Consider the following 21,156-nt stretch of genomic DNA (forward strand, 5'->3'; position numbering starts at 1 on the left):
GTGTAACCAGTAGTGTGTAACCAGTCTGAGAAAAATGAGAAAAAAAATTCCGAAGTTGTGTCCGTAGCGTGGAATCGAACCAGGGACCCCTCGCTTCCGAGCGCGCGGCGTTAGCCCACTACGCCACGAAGCGGACATGGACACACGCACCACGATGTCAATAAATACCCAACATTAACGAAAGGCCGCGTTTCTAGCGCGTTTCTAACGCGTTTGTGCTAGCGCGTTACGGCCCGTGTAAGAAGCTGGTGTAAGACGCTGTGGCCTCTCCGCCTTACCTTCAACGCGTTTCGAACGCGCTGCCCAAAGCGGTGGCAAGTCAAGTTCAAGTCGAGGAGCGTTTATGAATACGGGGGTATACTCTCTCAGCAGTCATGTGATGGCGTCGGCAAACGCGGTGCACGTTCCGGCATGTGTAAATGGCTGCGTAAGACGCTGTGGCCGCTCCCCCTTACTAGAGAGTACTGCACGTTTCTAACGCGTTTGTGCTAGCGTCCCCTTAAGCGGGAGATCCGATGATTCCCTCCGGAGCTTCGCCCACTCATCATCATTCACCTCGTGGATATGCTGTGATTTTTTTCTCTTTATTATGCATGGCTTTGTTTTCGCTTTTGTGCTTGTAGCATCGGGACGATGCTTTTGAAGGGGAGGGTAGTGACACGTGTACTTGTTTATCTTTCACCGGTGACCGCTTTTCACCGGCTAACAAATGTTAAATGTTATCGCTCGGCGCAGGACACGCCTGCATGTATCGGAAGTTTCTCGAACGTTATCGATATTTCTATCCGTTGTCACCGACGCTTATGTAATCCGATTCCATGAACGACGCGAATTCTCTAGCACTCTCTGAAAGACACGCCGACAGCAGGGATTGATCTGGAGCCTTCCATGACTCATGTACAAAAGTCGACGCGTTTCGCCGCTGATGAGATTTCGACGATCGCCGACTGTATTGGTGGTAAAACTTTATTTCCCAAAGAAGGGGTCCTGAAGGACACTTGGCTAGGCACCAGGTATTCGCCGCTACCGTTCTGCTTCAAGTGCAACTTGCTTTTGTGGGCACATACATGTTCGCTCAATAAAAAGTCCGTTTCGTAATTCAGTGTTGCGACTGTTTTCTTCATCGTCACTACTGGTGACAGTATGTCGCCCACTCATCATCATTCACCTCGTGGATATGCTGTGATTTTTTTCTCTTTATTATGCATGGCTTTGTTTTCGCTTGTGTGCTTGTAGCATCGGGACGATGCTTTTGAAGGGGAGGGTAGTGACACGTGTACTTGTTTATCTTTCACCGGTGACCGCTTTTCACCGGCTAACAAATGTTAAATGTTATCGCTCGGCGCAGGACACGCCTGCATGTATCGGAAGTTTCTCGAACGTTATCGATATTTCTATCCGTTGTCACCGACGCTTATGTAATCTGATTCCATGAACGACGCGAATTCTCTAGCACTCTCTGAAAGACACGCCGACAGCAGGGATTGATCTGGAACCTTCCATGACTCATGTACAAAAGTCGACGCGTTTCGCCGCTGATGAGATTTCGACGATCGCCGACTGTATTGGTGGTAAAACTTTATTTCCCAAAGAAGGGGTCCTGAAGGACACTTGGCTAGGCACCAGGTATTCGCCGCTACCGTTCTGCTTCAAGTGCAACTTGCTTTTGTGGGCACATACATGTTCGCTCAATAAAAAGTCCGTTTCGTAATTCAGTGTTGCGACTGTTTTCTTCATCGTCACTACTGGTGACAGTATGTATGTATGTATTATGACTACGGTTTTTTTTTTTTTTTTTTATTCGTTGCACTCGTGTTTTACATTGTGCTAGGTACGGTGTTCGGTCGCCAGACCTCTAACAACCGAAAACCGTAGGTCTTATAATGGTATTTTGCACGGTGTCCTTTAAACTTTTTTTTTTTTTTGAACCGCTTGGTTACCGTTCGCTGGGAAACACGGTGTATATGTTTGTGCGTGTGTATTTGCCGAAGAGACATTCACATATTGAGTGATGGTTCTTCATGCTGGATCAGGTTGAGTGCCGTCACGAGAAACTGAACCGCTATAGCGCAGATTGCGCACTCGTTCACCAGTGGTGTCAAGTCGCGAGAAGCTCAAGCGCGGGTGCCGCTGTGCGCGAGTCAGCGCGAGTGTTGGACGCACCTTTCACGCTATGGGAAGCGGCCGTGCAGCCCGAGCGACGAGGAGGCCGCCGCCGCCACCTGGCCACAGTCTTGGCGGGAGAGTGGAAACGGCCCGCGGTGGGCGCCGCCACCGCAGGGAGAACGCGCGGGGGGCGAGCAGCGGGGCGGCGCCCGCCGTGCTGTACCGGAAGCGAGCGCCCATGTCACGTGATTTCGGGGGCGGAGTCTCCGGCAGCCAATGGGCGTTGCGCTGCATCGGAGCGCAACGCGCGGCGCGTACCCGGAGGCCCGAGTCGCGCGTGCGCGTGCGACGATGCTGCTGCGCAGGTGGACCTGAAGAAGGATGCGCGACCCCCCCGGCTGGGTCCGGTGCTGCGCGCTGCTGCTGCTGCTGCCGTGCGCTGTGCGAGGCTGCTCGCCAGGACCCGGCGGCGGCCGCCGGCGCAGCCCGCGCAAGCTGACGCCGCTGGTGTTCAAGCAGCACGTGCCCAACGTGCCCGAGAACATGCTGGCGGCCAGCGGACTGCCCGAGGGACGTGTCGACCGCGGCCACAAACGGTTCAGAGACCTCGTGCCCAATTACAATGCGGATATCGTCTTCAAGGACGAAGAAGGAACCGGCGCCGACAGACTCATGACGCAGGTGAGCTTCGCCCCCCCCCACGCGACGTCGAGCCCGCTCATTGGGGGTAGCGACGAGCGTCCACCTGTTTCGCGTTTGCCGCTCGCGCTGGAAACGGGGCCGAAACGTCTGCCTTGGGGTTCGGCTGGAAGCACGTACGATTGGTACGTCATTGTGGTCATTGAATGGTATGTCATTGGTGGTTCTTTATTAACTGCACATCGACAGCGTCGTAAACAAGAAAGGTGGAGGTGCTTCTTTCTGCCAAAAGCTGTCACCCACATGCAACAGTTATCGAATACCCACCACGAAAAGGAGATCCTGACCTTAGTTGCGAACTTAATATCAGTAACAGGTGCCGCTAATAAATATACCGGCAAATTTTCATATTTTACCCGCACAGCGAACTGGATGGGATTCGCTTTCGGTGACTTTGATTCTTTTACCGCCATAGCGGTTACCGTTTCTTTCTCTTTTTTTACCCCACTATGGTCGCTTTGATATCCGCCACAGGAAATTATTTGCGAGTATGAAGTAATGCCAGGGCCCCGCAAGGATTCAAAACGACAGCTTGTCGTGTTTACTCGCCCATGCTGTACGGTGAAGAAGAAGCTCGCAAAAATATTTTGCCACGTTTTGCGGCTTGTCCAGTGCCGGTGTAAACAAAATCAGCGGTGTATGAAGCCAAAGCCACGGAGGAAGCGAAGACACGTGACGCTATGTCGTGTCAGTGCTTCGCATTGTGGCCAGCCGTAACTTTGCTCTCACCCGCGGCTACTTCTAACAAAGAGAAGCGCGTCCTTTGCAATTCTTGTTGCCAGCAGTGTTGCTCACCTACAGGTCTGCGTCATAGCACACGTTAATTCACAAGTCTCCAACAGACGTCCAGTACACGCGTCACGACGTCACTTTATGAGCTGCCTGGTGGGTATTGGCGCTCAATTATATTTACACACTGGGAAATGCACACACAAGCTGTTTATACAGTATTGTGGTGGTCTTTCTTTTTTTGTTTGTGTTTACTTCGACCACTTAAAAAAAGAAAAAAAAAAGCCCATACATGTTACGAGAATCATGTCTGTACAGATTATTTACCCGCCAAGGCGGGCATCATTTGCAAGAGAAACCAAAGCAATTCATCAGCCGATAAACTAATTGTAATGAATAACTTCTCGCTCGTAAATTCTGCGGGCCATATAAATGTCGGTGGCGGCCATGTAAACAGGAATAACGGGCCCCAAATGATTCGTTCAATTTGCATCCAGTGCTCTGCGTAAAAGGGGCTGCGCATCGCGGCCCGTCTCGCCCCAGCTGCTCAAGTCCCTAATTTCGCACAGCCTGAACGAGCAAGCGCAGCGTCATTTCGCCCCCCCCCCCCCCCCCCCCCCTTCGCGCACACATGGTCGAGAGCCGAATGATTTTCTGTCTTCGCTCTGTATGGCCATTTCAAAATATAGAAAGGCATCTTTGTGGGGATTTGGTTCGCCCCTTCATTTGCCTACATAAACAAGTCGCGTAAAGTTCGTAACTCATAAGTAAATTGAATCAATTAGATTACCTGGTAAAAAAATTGCGTTCGTTTTCCTACAAATGCTGTCCGCCAGGACAGATCATTTATCTGTAGTTACGTAATTCGAGCGACTTTCGTGGGGTTTTCTTTTTTTGTGTGTGTGTGTGTGTTTAGAGTAAAAAAAGAAAAAAAGACGGCATATACATCGTCCCAGCACTCTAATTTTGCTTAAGTCTGTTAGTTACTGAGGCCGGTTACTAACCCTTACCATCGTTGAGTATAATAGTTTCTGAGCTATGTCTGCTTTGATGACGTCTGTAGTGGCAAGGTTGACAGGTTTTCTTCAAGTGCTTGTGCCCTACAACCTGTACATCACTGCTGTTATTCAGCTGTTAAGGTGTAATGGGACGCGAAAAAAAATTATTAACTGGGCTGCATCATACCTAAGTAACTGAAAGCAATATGTTGATAATAATGGCACATCTTCTCGTAATTAACATCTTTATTCTGGAGTGCAACAGAGATCAATGTTATCCTCCGTAACATTAATTTTTCAATGGATCAAATTACCTTAACAGAAATCTTGAGCTTCGATCAAACTGGTGTGCATCCTCGGACATGGTCATACCTTTGCATCACTAACAAGATTATTCGATTTTTGTTCACATCTGATACCCCCTGACGCGTGTCGAGCAGCGTAGGTATGTCGCGATAACTTCCCGTCAGAACGTATAGCTTGTGTTGTAACGCTATAGACGCAAATTAGGGTTTTTCGACCACAGGTTAGGCAGCTCCACCTGTTAAGATTAAAGTCATATAAATCGAGAATCAGACGCTCTGTTGACTAGGCCAGCACCCCCACACAGCAGCCGACGATAATTAGCTGGAAAACTTGAACGCCTAGCTGTGGGGTTTGTTGTCTATAACCGCTTCAGGGTCTTCGTCCCAGACACTCTCCTCAGCAAAATTAGGCTTCTTAAAGAATAGACGTAAATCAGCAAGACGTAACTTGTTCCATTCTTGGGGAACTGCAGCGCAGATATGGACAAGGACAGAAGAAACGAGACGAGCGCTATTCACTCTACGTTGCAGAATTTCGCATCAAACCAAAAGAGCACATAAAGGGCGGCTAGAGGGTCTCGTCATGCGCACAAACCTGTTTTTGCACGCACCAACTGTTACGGCTGCTCCATCTTCCCTAGAACAAAAACTGATTGGAATTTCCTGACTCGTAAAGTCGCTTGGTTAAGTAGAATAATTCATGTATTTTGTTTTCTGTATGAGTTCACGCGTGGTTGCTTTTATTCTTTGTGATGATACTGATGTCTTGTACTTATTTTCACATTTCAAATGTTGTTCTATTTACAAACTTGATGACCATTTTGTGACAGTGGCTCTACATATCTGTTAGCCCTCCGGTGCTCGGACCCATTGTGGATCGCAGTATTGAACAGGTGAACAGGAGGGAAGTGAGGGGAAGCTATTTTATTATTCACTGCAGAGCGGTGTGCCCAAATTGGCTCACACGCCATCAAGAAAAGGTTACCATGTAGAGCTTAGCAGCACCATGGCTGTTTTGCACACCCGCATTCCAGTACGCGTCAAAAGCTGTCCCTTAGTGAGAGTAGTCATGCTGGGTGTAGCGAAATTCCAGCATCTATTGTATATCCAAAGAGGCCGTTGCGTTTATGACAGGTCACGGAGGTTTCCGTAAAGAATACATTGCTGCACTGCGGTTTCTGTGTGGGTGGCCCAAGTCTCTTCGACATCCGCATTGCAGGAGGAAAGACGCCTCGTAGCCCGTTATAGTCGATTGAGGCTTCTTACATGAAACACGTTTGATACGCGATGCATGGATACCTCTACCTATAACATGAGTTGTTTCACACTTTGTCAGAAGAAGGATGCATTTTCTTAGTTCGCAACGTGGTTTACTTGTGGTGCGCAAATCTGTTTGTGCGTGCTCGCACCTTCCATATAAAAAGTAATCCTGTCTCATCTTAACAAACGTACTAACAAGTAGCGCTATTTTCAGTTAGAATGAAGCGTTATAGCTTGGGGCAACTTCGATGTCGCCCATTGAAATTGATGCGAAAAGCCGAATGGTTTTCGTGGACCGATTTGAATGAAATTTGTTCCATTCGAGAGAGAAAGGTAAGTTCGAGTGACTGATGGAAGCGGAAGTTTTGTTAAACTGCCTCGAAGTTTTTACAAATATTTCCTCAAAATCAGTAACCTAAAAAAAAAAAGTTGATCCCCGTTTTAAAAGAATTGGGAAGCAGTGTCAGCTTTGTTGCACATTCACAAATACAAGTCCATAAATGTGCAGTCTTTTATGAACTGCAGTTTCGCTCGAAGCAATGACAGCGCTCAGAGGGCGCGACAGTGCGCATGCGCTGAAAACAGTGTCGTCAGAGCCCAAGGGGAGCGGACGCGCACGTAATTGAATGGCATTGAAGGGAAGCGTGTTGGTAGGTCATTGTAATTTTAACTGGCATACGTAGCACTAAAACGGCACAAGGAAGTACGCAGGACGAGCGCTAACTTTCAACAATTGATTTATTGCAGCTGGTGCCTTCCCTGTGAGTATATATATGCTTCCTAGTTGCAATAAATAAATTGTTGAAAGTTAGCGCTCGTCCTGTGTTCTTCCTTGTGTCTTTTTAGTGCTACGTATCCCAGTTAAAATTACAATACCCTTTGAAACGGGATGGTGAAAAATGGTCAACCAGCCTGCCTGTGTTAATCGGGTATGTCGTATACGTACATACGTTTTATTCTAACATTTTTTGTATATATCTCCTTAATCTTTTTTTATCTTCCTGAAAACTTCTCTATCTACCGCTACATATGCCTGTAACGGATCCGGTCGTATCAATCTCTTGCCTACTTTTTTTCCTCCAATACTCTAAACGTCTGTAGCTTATCTCGACTGCTGACCGGTTGATGCTTCCGTCCTCTTTCAACCGAAGCGCTCCTGGAAGCTGTGCGTTACCTCGGGGTATCACTGGGTGAATACCTTCGTATTCCATTAGGATGCGCTGAGTGGTCTCCGGATTGTCGCTGCAGCAGACACGTCTCATATTGTTGCCACTATTTGATCCGGTATGTTATTTTCCTTAGGCAACCAGCTCGAGCCTCAAATATTAAGGCACTGTCTTTTGTCTTATCGTACAGATATTCTCCTTCTAAATTTTTGGCATAGAGAAGAATTTCTATGCCTACTCTACGAGGGAACCCGTCCGTCCCTCCCTCCGTCACGTAAGATCCATCCATGTTTCATGAGCATTCTTCGAAAATAATTTTACTCCGCGCTTCTCTGACTTGAAAAGAGGACCGTGTCAACCTGCCCTGCCTCAGTTGCGGTTTTACCGTGGGCTCCCAAAGCCGACCGGCCAACCGATCCTTGGTTAACTTCCAACCGCGACAAGATATCCGGGCACACAATGACATTTGTGCGAACTCCTTTCAGATTCCGGAAGATTACGGCTATAGAGCAGCAGCGGCGCACCGAGCGGTTGTCGTCTTCGAGAAAGCATCAGCAACGCCGTCGCCCGTACACGCAAACCGAGAGAGTAGTTTGGGCGAGTTCACTTGTAGCGCAGCTCAGAACGAGCAAAAAGGCGAATGAAGGGTCACCCTGTTCTCCGTTCCTTTTCATTACCCCTTCTACCTTCCTTTTTGCTTGTTCTGAGCTGCTCTACAAGCCTAAAAGACGAGAGACAAGCTTGACGAAAATGGCTAAGTGTTTGACACCCCAGGCGATGAGAATGGTGATAAGAAAAAAAAAAAAAATGCTGAGGTCGCGGTGTTGAAACCGGCAGAGCGGAACGTGGTGGCCACTGTCGTCGCGCTGCTAACCTCCATTTCGACGAGGGTGTAGCGTGCATCAGGTTGTCGAAATTATTCCGGAGTCCCCAACTACAGCGTGCTTCATAATCAGATCGTAGTTCTGGTGCATAAAAACGCAAAGTAGTTTTTTTTCATAGTAGCAAAGTATTTTTATGTCCACTGTAAACTATTCAACAAAATAGAAAAATAAGCGCTGTCTGTCGTCTTCATGTCCAGGATGAAAGTGAGAACAAGGACATCATCATAGACGCACTAGAGCGATGATGATAATCCATGGCTATGACTTGTGCATATTTTTACTGATTCAGTGAATCGATTGAATATAATTTATTTGGAGACGATATGAGTGATGCAAACTCGCGTCGTGGACGAACGAATCTTTTTCCAGCTTTTGCAGAAAGCGCCCCGCGAAGGTTTAAAACACTCTAATGTGTAGGCAACGCCTTCACTTGTGCTTTCAACGTGCGTTGCCCACGAAATTTGTTTATGTGCACAGTGTAGACTGAGGTGATTTAAATCAATTACGTGGTTTTACGTGCCACAACCACGATCTGATTTTGAAGCACGCCGTAGTTCGGTGCTCTGCAGGGATTGATTCTGACCACCTTAACGCACACCCACCTCAGGGTACACGGGCGATCTTCCATTTCGTCCCCATGGAAAGGCGGCCACCACGGCCGGGATTTCATCCCGTGACCTCGTGCCTAGCACCGCATCGCCACAGCCACTTCATAATTGCAGGTTAGCGACTATTGATAAGCGAGTATGTTCAAGCCTACCGCTTTGGCTAACCTCATTAGTCTGCGATCCTCGGTTTTTGCCCCGCATCAAGGGCCATTTTGATATGAGATTATTTGGAAGCGCGACTCGGTCAGGATTAGTATACATTACGAGAACAGTGAATCGGGCTAGTTGCTGTTGATTCATAACAGCCCAATATACGAAGACAAATGGATACACAAAATGACAGCGCATGGTTCTGTCGTTTCGTGTCTTCGTATTTTGCGCTGTAGCAATTGCGATACTTTCGATATATTATGCAGATCATCAGCGAATAACCGAGTGGAGGTTAATATATCGTGTCTTTAGTTCTTTACTACTGGTGTTTGGTTTGGGGAACAACTACAGAAACAAATTTACCAATATTATTCAGCACACAGAAGATACTGAGGCTGATAGAGAACGCTACAGTTCTAGCACCTAGCGATCAACTATTAAAAAATATATAGGCTAATCAGAGTGAACGCTCTCTATGAATACAGACTATTACGAGCCTGTCTTAGCTACCAACGCTCACAATTTCTGTTCATGGAGATGGCGAATCTTCCTTTAAAGAAAAATGCCTATGAAGCAAGAAATACAGAAATGTGGAACGTTCCTTATTTTCGTACTAATTATGGCTTTGAAATGCTTCGCTGTGCTCTTCCACAGATTCTAAATCATTACAAAAGCAAATGAATAGATGTGTCACATGAATTAGCGGCTCTTGTTGTATAAACTATGTAGTTGGGAGCAGGCGATTTAACGGCTCTTGTTTAAAGTAGGTAGTGTAAGGAAATTACAGCGGCTTTCTTTGTTGCACAAGCTATGTTTTCACTTTGTTTTTATGGCTCCATTGCACGATCTGAAAGTGGATTCACATCGAATCCGGTGCAGACGTTAGACAAGTATACCACTACCATAAGTGACGTGTAAGACGACGTCACACAAGCGACGTATACGTCACGCGCGGACGCACGTGAGATCAAGTGCATCCTCATTTTTCCAGGCCGTCTGCCGAGCGCGACTGCGTTATTAAACAAAATTATAGCTTAAAGAAATTGCGTCGTAAAGTACGAATTACAGACAAGCTGCAGACATGATAGCTTCGGATTGTTATTCGAATGTACGAGACAACATAAATCTGCTACTACGAAAACTGAAAGCCATTTTCCAGCTGCCGTTTCGTGGGTGAGCACGCTGTGAAAAATCCCGACCAACTATAGAGGCTAACAGCTTCGCATGTAAAAAAGAAAGAAAAAAAAAACAGTGCTCTGATGCTGTCTTTCAGCTGCTGTCATTGAGAAAGCGTTCATTTGAATGGCTTGTCCCTCCGCATCCTGTTAAGCTGTACTGTGACGAAACAAATAAAGCAACCAGTCAATCATATCGGAAGGAAAGTCATTGATAAGAGATGAGGATTAGTAATGCGCCTAATGGAATACCAGACGCAACATAAGATAGCAAGGAACGCAAGGACAGAAAATTTCTTGCCCAAGGTCAGAGAATCTGCGTCACGTGATGACAGTTTAGCAAATGATGATAAAGGTGAAACTGGCCAATAAATTTTGGGAAAGCCCGTAAGGTGGAGGAAGGTTCGTGAAAAAGAACATTTTCATCCAATTTGACAACGCCACGTCCCAATCCTGGTGGGTGGCAGATACGTATATGGCCAGCATGTCGATGAGCGTTCAGTTCGGTCATTTTGTCAAGCCTGTGGATGGCAGGCCGTGGTCAGTTTGTGTTGCGTCAGGCGAGGCTTTAGAATGTTATCGATCGCCTTCAATAGACAGTGTCTGCCTTGTCGGTCAGGAGTTGCCCAGGAGTCATGTGCAGGAGCATTATCTTATGAAGCAAGAAGTTCACAACGTTGGTCGCCCAGCTAGTGGGAAGTGCACAGCTGATCAGAGACCGCGTCGCATCGTCTCTATAGCATCGGCGATACACATGTTTCAAGAGGCAGATAAAGCAAACGGGCCACGTAAGCTGAGGCGCGAACGACACGATTAAATGGCTCATATTGGACATCCAGACGCTGAAACCGACCAGAAGGAGGGAGTGTCGGCGTTCTTCGACGCTGACAAAGGTCACACAAGGTGACGTAACGACGCCCCAAGCGGGACGTGCCGTGCTAGTCGAACCGATGGTGTGCGCGATCGTATGTGCGTGAAACACCCAAGTCTAACGCTGTTGGCGCATCGTGAAGTTGGGTCAGTGCAGTCGAACGGTGGTTTGTCAGAATGTCACGCCAGAGGACGGAACCGTCAGGTTGCAAACTGCGACTATGTAAAACGTCATTGTGCACTGCAATGAGAGAGGCATCAGGAGTATGGGAATTGAGAAGGTCGATAGTCTTGCGCAGGGCCGGGTCACAGGAGCATTCTTGAAGAGTTCAGAGGTGGCAAGCACACAAGGACTGAAGTCGCTTAGTGCAGGTTCAGTCGGCCTCCAGATTCAAGCAGGCACGCTTGTAGACGACTGCATGAGAGAATTTTAGGGGCGAAGCTCCTTATAGCGACACCCGTTCGTCCCCGTCGTCGTCGTCGTAGTAGTAGTGTGTAACCAGTCTGAGAAAAATGAGAAAAAAAAATTCCGAAGTTGTGTCCGTAGCGCGGAATCGAACCAGGGACCTCTCGCTTCCGAGCGCGTGGCGTTAGCCCACTACGCCACGAAGCGGACTGGGACACACGCACCACGATGGCAATAAATACCCAACATTAACGAAAGGCCGCGTTTCTAGCGCGTTTCTAACGCGTTTGTGCTAGCGCGTTACGGCCCGTGTAAGAAGCTGGTGTAAGACGCTTGGCCTCTCCGCCTTACCTTCAACGCGTTTCGAACGCGCTGCCCAAAGCGGTGGCAAGTCAAGTTCAAGTCGAGGAGCGTTTATGAATACGGGGGGTATACTCTCTCAGCAGTCATGTGATGGCGTCGGCAAACGCGGTGCACGTTCCGGCATGTGTAAATGGCTGCGTAAGACGCTGTGGCCGTTAGAAACGTGCAGAGAGTACTGCACGTTTCTAACGCGTTTGTGCTAGCGTCCCCTTAAGCGGGAGATCCGATGATTCCCTCCGGAGCTTCGCCCACTCATCATCATTCACCCCGTGGATATGCTGTGAATTTTTTTGAAGCGGTAAACCCCAGAAGGCAGTGCGACCCGTGGTATCATTGTGGAGGATAGCCAGAAGAGAACTTGATGGTTACAGAAGATAGTCAAGGTATGCCTGTCGACAAGGGAAAATTTTGCGGGGTCCCAAACAAGAGCGGGGCACTCTTTTTTTATGTAATAATTTCTTTGAGCTTCAGAAATGAGGCTGCTGACATACGCAATAGCACGTTCCTGAGCGCGTTGACGTTGGGCCAGAACAGCGCTGATGCCTTTGCCATGGGCGTCGGTACAGACTTACATGGGGAGATTATTCAGTGTGAGCCAACACTGGTGCCGAGAGGGGAAAAGGGTTTAAAGTTGGGCGTGTTGGCGACTGCTAACTACACCTACAGCATCTGGAAGGCAGGCTACACGGACAGACACACTCAGCGCTACTTATGTTTACTCCTGTCAGTATTGCCTCCTTGCGCTGTACCTGAACCTGGAGAATACAGACGCTTGGGGAGGACCCCATCAAAAAAGAACGTTTCTCTTGCGAAGGCAAAGGGCTGTGCTGTCTGCGAAGTCTTTCATAACTGGAGGACTAATATGATTAAGATGACGCTGATGATGACACAAAAAATAGCGGCAGAAGCCAGCTCAGAGATGACTATGGACGGTAATAGCGTACGTATTCTCACTGTCGAAACGCTGCAGCAAATGTTGCGCGTGGCCTCCGAAATCGCGCTTCTTTCTGGACACGCCATCTAGTGGCACAGCCGAGAATTCCGCGCGTGGCCTACGCGTCGGTGCCCTCGCTTGCCACGCACTCCAAGTTGGCGCGAGGTTCATTGGAAAGCGGCACATAGCATTTGTGGCGCAGCCTGCTAATGTTGTCACATTTCATGTGCATTTTCTGTCTTCTTTTTTTCCTATCTTTAAGCACATGTCTAATTTCTAGAACCTGAAGGATGAAAAGTTGTTGCATTGCATTTCATGTTGTCGTATTGCATTGCACTCTTCGCCAATCGTCCGTGGGCTTCTCAGTGTTGTGGTGGCCAGGTCTCCTCAAGCTTTCCTAGACGCACGCAGCACATTTCTACCGGTTAGCTGTGTCAGTGTCTTTCTACAGGCCACATGAGTGGAAAGTGGGAAATGTCGCTACCAACCTAATAATGAGCTAATAAGCAGGCACCGTGGACTTATCGTCCGATGTCTTTAACGAGTATGCCATGCAAAATTATGGAAAATATCATTTATTCCGAAATCATGGACTTTCTTGATTCGGAAGATTTCTTTCATTCCTCACATCATCAATTTTCAAGAGTTATTTCCTGTCAAATTCAACTGGCTACCTTTCTTTACGACTTGCACTTAAACCTGGACCATAATCACCAAGCTGATGCCGTCTTCTTAGACTTCGCAGAAAGCTTTTGATAAAGTGTCTTATCCGGTCATTCTAATTGAACTTCCTGACTTAAACAATAACCGTAATGTTCTTAACTGGACTGAAGCATCCCTGAGTAATCGTTCAAAATCTGCATTTTTCATGAGCACATTCTTTATCCTCTTCCAGTAACGTCCGGTGTCCCTCAGGGAGTCAGTAATGGGGCCCGTGTTGTTTCTTATATACATGAACGATTCTCATGTTCGCGGAGGACAGCGTCATTTATCGCACCATGACCACTCCTTCTCAACAACAAGCCCTTGAAAACGGTCTTAACTCTTCGAGAAAGATGGGAACACTGGCTCATGACACGTAAGCCCAGTAAATGTAAATCAGTATCTATTTCGCGTTGTCGTAACCGCCCATATTTCCCTTTGACATTCGGTAACGGCAACGTGGGAGCTGCCGAATCATTTGAGGAATGCAGGGCTGAAAATTGAGCCGCACGCACGGATTTTTATAAAGATTGCTAGGTTTGTGTATCTTCTTGCTGTAAGTACATATTCCAAATTTCATTATAAAAATCAAATAGAAAAGAAGTTATGTCTGTCATACGGACAAAATAGGCATGTTACCTGAGGAAAACTATCATTTCAGAAATAATGACACGCTGAATGTTTTCGTTAGATACCTTCCAGGGAGGCTATAGTGCACGATAAGGCCAGTGGAATGTTTTCTATTAGGCTTTTTAAACAATGTCATCACTTTGAGGCTAACTTCAATTTTTTTTCGTTGTCGATATATGTCAGATATGTAATACTTTTTTTTGTGCTAATATAAATATGCGAATGTAGAAAGTTTCTCATCTTCGTGAGAAAATTTAAGCCCAGAAACTAATTTGAAAGGAGAATTTGGAGAAGCATTTTGGAAATAATAGTTTTCCTAAACTTTTTTTTGTTGTTGTTTTCTGCCAAGAAGTGCAAACTAAAAAAAAGTGAGCTCAAAGGTTTTGAGAACGCGCTGTTTTATTTTAAGACCAAAAATAATTCTTGAAAGTGCCCTGCTTCATAGGCTAGACCCTCCTCTTCAATTCGAACCTGCTCTTCGGCAATTCCTTCAGGTCGTATTCGCTTTTTTTTTTTCTACTTTAGAGCAGTCCAGCGCCCTTGTCCGCGCTCGCACACAAGGGCGGGCCAGCCAGAGCTATGAGAACAAACTATGATGGCGGCATAACTGCAATGTGGAGTATGTCGGATGATGAAGCTTGAATGAAGACAATGGCATAGCAACGAATGTACGATGACGACGTAGTGGCAATGATGCCATGACAACGGCCACATATTCACGATTGAATGGTTAAAATGTAATGGCGAAGAAGGAATGACGTCAAGAAAGTGATGAAAACGGGCGGCATTTGCAAATGATGACGATGTTACAACAGCGTGACGACGACGGGAATCTGGTGAGGAAATTAGCATGCAGACGAGGAGAGCATGACGATGGTGGTTTAATCGCGATAGAATGACGACAGCGCGATTACGATGGAATGACGTCAGTGGAAAGACGAAGGCGCTATGACGAGGACATGACGTTTATGAATTCACCAAGATGCGACAGTGGCATGACGGCAATTTGATGATGACGACTGTATATCACAATGGCGATGATGGTACAACGAGCGTCGAATAACCACGATGGCATCACCGCTACGTGCAGACGTGGCCCATCTAGTGGACAATTTGAGCCATTGGGTTGGCAAGGTATGCTCATCGCACTAATAATTCATCAGCAGCTGAAACAACGTTCGCATTGGTTGGCTGATTAAACTATGATTGTATTGCACTTAGTGTTACACTGACGAAAGGTCTTTTGTCGGTGTAACACTAAGCGCAACACAATCATGAATGTCCACCAACTAGCCTCGTGGAGTGCTTTACTAAACGACTCCACTAATTTCACTATAGGGTTCAGCTGGGTGTGTTCTTTAAGAGCGAACAGACGAGTAATGGTGCGACTAGTGGTGATTGTCCTTATCGCTTCCGGATTGATGATCTCGACATGGTCTCACTGCTTCATGATAAGGCAGTGAATCGGAGCCTGACAGAGTATGCCAGGTTGTACCACACAGCGAACAATGGTACGGGTTGTCTCAGTACGGGCTCCTACACTTTTAGGGGCAATCCTTTTTTTGGATTGCACTTAGTGTTACACTGACGAAAGGTCGGTGTAACACTAAGCGCAACACAATCATGAACGTCCACCCACGTGCACGTGCTGTTGCTGCACTTGAGCACTGTAGTTGGGTGAAATATAACAAAGTTTCCGAGAATCAATGTTTGGCAACGAAACTATTGACCACTTGCTGTGCCACTGTCCACGATATGCCCAAGAAAGACAAGAACTTGCTAACGCGCTAAAAAAACTGGACAATCGGACGCTTTCCGTGCAGGTGCTGCTGGAACACCGCCCCCATCGCTCGTCGGCCCATAAAGCGGTGAAGGCACTTTTGTGCTTCTTGAGGACGACGGGCTTGTGTCAACGTCTGTGACTATTAGTGCACTAACACACGCGTCAGCGAACTAACCGCTCATTTCCCTTCTTTCCTTCCCTCCTCTCTCTCCCTGTCATCTTTGTGTTCCCTCTTCCCATTTCCCCGGTGTAGGGTAGCCAACCGGACGTTATTCTGGTTAACCTCCCTGCCTTCTGCCTTTCTCTTGCTTCCTTCCTTCCTTTTTTGGTGACCTTCTAGCCGGTCTATCCGCATATGTTCCTAGTTTACCGTTTATCGGCCGGTGTAAAAGTCGCCATATCGCGCTTTGTCCACAGCGCCAGCCGCGACGATAAGCTTGTCGAGCCGAGAAATGGCACGTAGTAAAACCTGTGCCCGAGGCTGCCACGTCTCTGCGCACAGCTTTGCGAGATGGCATTTTCCGCAAGGAACGCAGACGCGTCCTTGCAGGCCCAACTTGTCAAATTTTGTTCCTCGAGCAGTGAAAGCACTCGATCCAGCAACGCAAGCCAGACACATTAGCCCGTGAGCTGCTTGAGCAACCCTGCAGATTGGAATATGAACGCAAATTCGCCTCATTCAATGGTGGTAATTAATATGATCGGAGCTGTCAGAGGTCTTTTTCGATTGCTAATTACTTTTGAGTGATACATATTCTTAGCTTTAGCTTATCCGGTTTCAATCCCAGTAAATAACTGGTTCAATAATTTTATTGACGTTGAAACGTGCTGTTCCTGCACTTGAGCACTGTAGTTGGGTGAAATATAACAAAGTTTCCGAGAATCAGTGTTTGGCAAGGCGTGCGGCAATTTTACTGCGCAGATGTTAGGAGCAACTGTATTTAATTTTAGAAAAAAAAATAGAATGAGACCTCATTTGCAACATTATGCGGTTACAATGCTCGAACAAAGAAAAAAAATGACGACAGAACTCATCTCATGATGACTGTGGATGGTAATGCGATTATAATTTGAGCTATATAGCGAAACAGCATATTTCTCAAGTGACGTTTATCATATGGAGTGGTCATTCTGAGAGTTCCTTTGCTTACGCCATATGCTCCGGTATGGTTGCACTTTTGGAAGGGAGTCTCTTGCTAAGGTCGCCCATGAGCATGGCGGCATGACTGTATGACGTGGACGCAGTGCCGACGGTGGAATTACGAAGAAATGGCATAGACAAAGACAATGAAATTCTTAAATGATGACGATGGCAGCGTGACGACGGCGACACGACGACGTGTGTGTAAAGACGATGGTGTTACGACGACCCGAAGCGGCATAATTGAGTGAGGATTGCGATAGAATGACTTCAATTGTTACTGAAGTCATGACGTTCAACGTTCCCTGTTGACGGATACTGCCTGCAGCCTGACGGAATCGACGCGGCGCAATGGCTTCATGGGTACGACTCGTTCTGCGCATCTTCATTCGACGTGATTATGCCTTCTCTTCGACACGTGGACATGGAATACGGCGCACCATCGTTGGGCACGCTGACATCACGGGACCATCGCCGGACAGCAAGGCCTGTGCCTATAAAAGGCGCATCTGCACGCTCCTGCTTCAGTGGACACGGCAGCACTGCCGTGACAATGTCACCGAACGTACCCTTGCTTGTGCAGGTTGGTGAAAGAAAATATGGCTTTCATAGCGATTATCTTTGTTTAATAGTGCTGCCGTGTCCACGTAGGCTTGTGCATTGTATATGTGACTGTTTTTCAATGGCATTCTTGTTACTCAGGCTTTCCGGAGATATTGAATCTAACCCCGGTCCTATTACTGAAAAAATGTTCGAAGAAATGATTAATACGCAGAAAGAAATTCTTGCTAAAATTTCAGTAATACAGGAAAACCAGACATCTTCTGAAGCTCGCATTCTTGAAATACAAGCCAGGCTTCAGGCTATGGAAAATAAACTACTGAGCGTTGATGAAAGTCGTAAAAAGCTTACTGACTTAGAGAGCGTTGTTAGTGATCACGAAACAGCGATGAGCAGCATTTCCAGGCAGCTTGATGGTTTTGAAAACCGATCTCGTCGCAACAATCTCATAGTTAGAGGTATAAAAGAGGAAGTGCGTGAAACACAGGAAACATTATTAAAGAAGGTTAATGATGACATATTTGAAAATAAACTCGGACAGAAACTGAATTCCATCGAAAGAATTCATAGATTAGGGAAGAAAACAACGGGCAAGGACCGACCTGTAATTATGAAGTTAACTGATTTCAGAGATAAGATGAAAATTTTGCAGAACTGTCACAAGCTCAAAAATACAAATATAAGCATATCAGAAGATTATTCCAAAAGGGTTACTGAGATCCGCCAAAAGCTTTGGAAATCATCAGACGAAGAGAGGCGCAATGGCATGAAAGTTAAATTAATCTTCGACAAGGTTAAAATTGGCGATGTTCTGTATAGTTGGGATGAAGTTACTGGCGGAAGAGTAAAGTGTCATACTCCCACAGAGGCCAGTCATATGTGACTCAAAAACTGCCCCAATGCATGCTTTAGCATTATAAATGTAAACGCCAGGAGTTTAGTTAATAAAGTAGCCGACATTGAAAGTATAATCTTGGAGCATGAACCACATATCATGGTAATAACTGAAACTTGGCTTCATCGAGACATATCGAATGCCGAGGTCACGCCTCCCAATTATACCTGAATAAGGAAAACCGGACAGGAAGAGGTGGGGGAGTGGCAATTATGGTTAAAAGTGATTTATTGTTTTCTGTACTTGATGTTCCGAAGGACATAGAATCAGTTTGGATTAAAATTATGGTGAACAACCGCACGGTGTATGTCGGTGGTGTCTACAGAGCTCCAAACTCCTCTGTAGACATGCTTATTAACCTTAGAAACTTTATGGACACGAACCTAAACCATGATGACTCAATAATACTTTTAGGTGATTTTAATTTGCCAGGCATCGACTGGAACGCGCTCTCCTTTGGTTCCACCGATACGTCAAGCTGTGAGCAACTAATAGAACTTGCGTTTTGCTACAACTTAACTCAAGTCGTAGAAGGTTATACCAGAGTATGTGCAACAACATCATCAATACTTGACCTAGTCTTTGTATCTTCTAAACTGTTGTCGTGTCCCTGTACATGCGACCTCTGTGATGGCTTGTCAGATCATAAAATGGCTGTAGTAGCTTTAGACATGACGCCAGATCACACGCATAGTAAACCTTCTAACATAGTTCTTAACTTTGCGGCCGCCGATGATGTCTCTGTGCTGGACTACCTGGAGCGTTCATTTGACGATTTCATGTGTCTTTTTGAGACCAGTGCTACAGTTGACGAATTGTGGGATAGCTTTTCAAACATAGTTGACTACTGTACCAGGCACTTTATCCCAAAGCGTTCGATACGCATAAGAAAGCGGAATCCATGGATCTCGAGAGAAATTATACACGCCAAACGAAAATTAAAACGGAAGCGGAGGGCAAACAGGAGTACGTGTGATCCTGTTAAAAGTAGTGCCATTAGGCACATGAGTAAGGACTTGAAGCGTCTTGTCAGGGAGGCTAGGGACAAGTTTTACAATGTCAGGCTCAAAAAGTTTTTAAATGAAGCACCTAGTAAATTTTGGCGCTATGTCAATCCTTCAAAGTCTCAAAGCGCGGCAGGTAACAACAGTCAAGAACGAGCTGAAAGCCTTAATTTGTTTTTCTGATCAGTGTTCACTTCTGACGACGGTTTGTCGCCAATCTTCACAGAATCTCCTGGCTGCCCTCCAGTTCAAGACATAGAAATAACAGAGCAGGGGGTCTTAAACTTACTTCTTCACTTGTGTGTTAAAAAAAGCCCAGGCCCTGACGGAATTCCAAATGAATTTCTCTTTCGATATGCAGAGTGGGTTGCCAAATACCTCACAAAAATTTTTCAAACATCTATTGCCACAGGGTCTTTCCCAGCTGCATGGAAACGTGCAAAAATTATTCCGATTCATAAGAGCGGCTCCACAACCGTTGTCAATAATTTTCGGCCAATTTCATTAACTTGTACTTGTTCCAAACTGCTGGAACATATTGTGTTTAAACACTTAATGGCATACCTAGACTGTAACAATATCCTACATCCTTCTCAACATGGATTCCGTAATGGTTTATCCACAGTCACCCAGCTCATACAAACCGTTCACGATCTCGCTCAAGCTATAAACAGCCGTGAACAAACCGATATAATATTCCTGGATTTCGCAAAAGCCTTTGATAAGGTATCCCACCCAAAGTCGCTGCAAAAAATTAACGCTATTTTCAGGAACCCCAAAATAACAAACTGGTTTTCCTCTTACCTCAGCTTTCGCAAACAGTTCGTCGACCTTGGTGGTTTTAAATCGACTCTTTCCCCGGTGGTCTCAGGTGTACCTCAAGGGAGCGTCTTGGGCCCTCTTTTGTTCCTGGTTTTCATAAACGATCTACCAAAATCTATCACAGTTCCAGTAAGATTGTTCGCAGATGATTGTGTCATATACAACACAATTCAATCCCCAAGTGACCAAGAGAAGCTAAGCATTAACTTACAAGAAATAGAAAAATGGTGCTCCACATGGCAAATGGTGCTAAATCCGGACAAGTCAGTAATCATGTCGGTCACTAGAAAGAAAAATGTAATGAAATACCCTTACATCATTGCAGGTAACGAAGTTAATAGAGTGCAACAGCACAAGTACCTCGGTTTGACCTTCACTTCCGACCTACGCTGGAATACGCACATAGATAATGTGTGCTCCAAGGCTTATCGAATAATTTGGGGTCTGAGCCGTAACATCCGCAATACAACTCCCGATGTAAAATTACTTTCCTATATAACACTGGTAAGACCAGTTATTGAATACGGAAAAATTGTGTGGGATCCCTACACCGCATCTGATATAGCAAAAACAGAAAAAGTGTAGAGACTGGCTTCCCGTTTTATATATAATAAATATCGCCGCATATATTCACCGACCGCGTTATGTAAACAAGCAAACCTTGAAACTCTTGAAGGCAGAACAAAGGTTGAAAGGATGAAGTTTCTTTTCATGCTGATTCACGGTCACTTTAAGATTAATACAACGCAGTATTTTACAGTTCACCCAGACCAACCATCTAGACATCGCCACAGTATGTACATTCCTGTGCCACTCTCTCATAATAATTGTTTTAAATACAGCTTTTTTCCTCGAGTGATTAAAGAATGGAACCAGCTGCCTAACTCCATCGTGAGAAGTGACTCTCTTGATGTCTTTATTGATCGCCTCGTACCATTCGTACACCACAGAACACCTAGACAATA

At 46.1% G+C, this 21,156-nt stretch overlaps 1 protein-coding gene across 1 annotated transcript in view; it reads left to right on the forward strand.

Moving 5' to 3' along the window:
* Positions 1–2,455: 2,455 nt before the first annotated feature.
* Positions 2,456–21,156, forward strand: part of LOC119455325 (indian hedgehog protein) — a 125,171-nt gene continuing 106,470 nt past the window's right edge. Inside the window, exon 1 of the mRNA XM_037716717.2 lies at positions 2,456–2,787. Coding sequence (XP_037572645.1) covers positions 2,488–2,787 — 300 coding nt within the window. The 5' untranslated portion in view covers positions 2,456–2,487. The remainder of the gene's footprint in view (positions 2,788–21,156) is intronic.

Source organism: Dermacentor silvarum, chromosome 6, assembly GCF_013339745.2.
Source record: "Dermacentor silvarum isolate Dsil-2018 chromosome 6, BIME_Dsil_1.4, whole genome shotgun sequence".
Taxonomy (NCBI): domain Eukaryota; kingdom Metazoa; phylum Arthropoda; class Arachnida; order Ixodida; family Ixodidae; genus Dermacentor; species Dermacentor silvarum.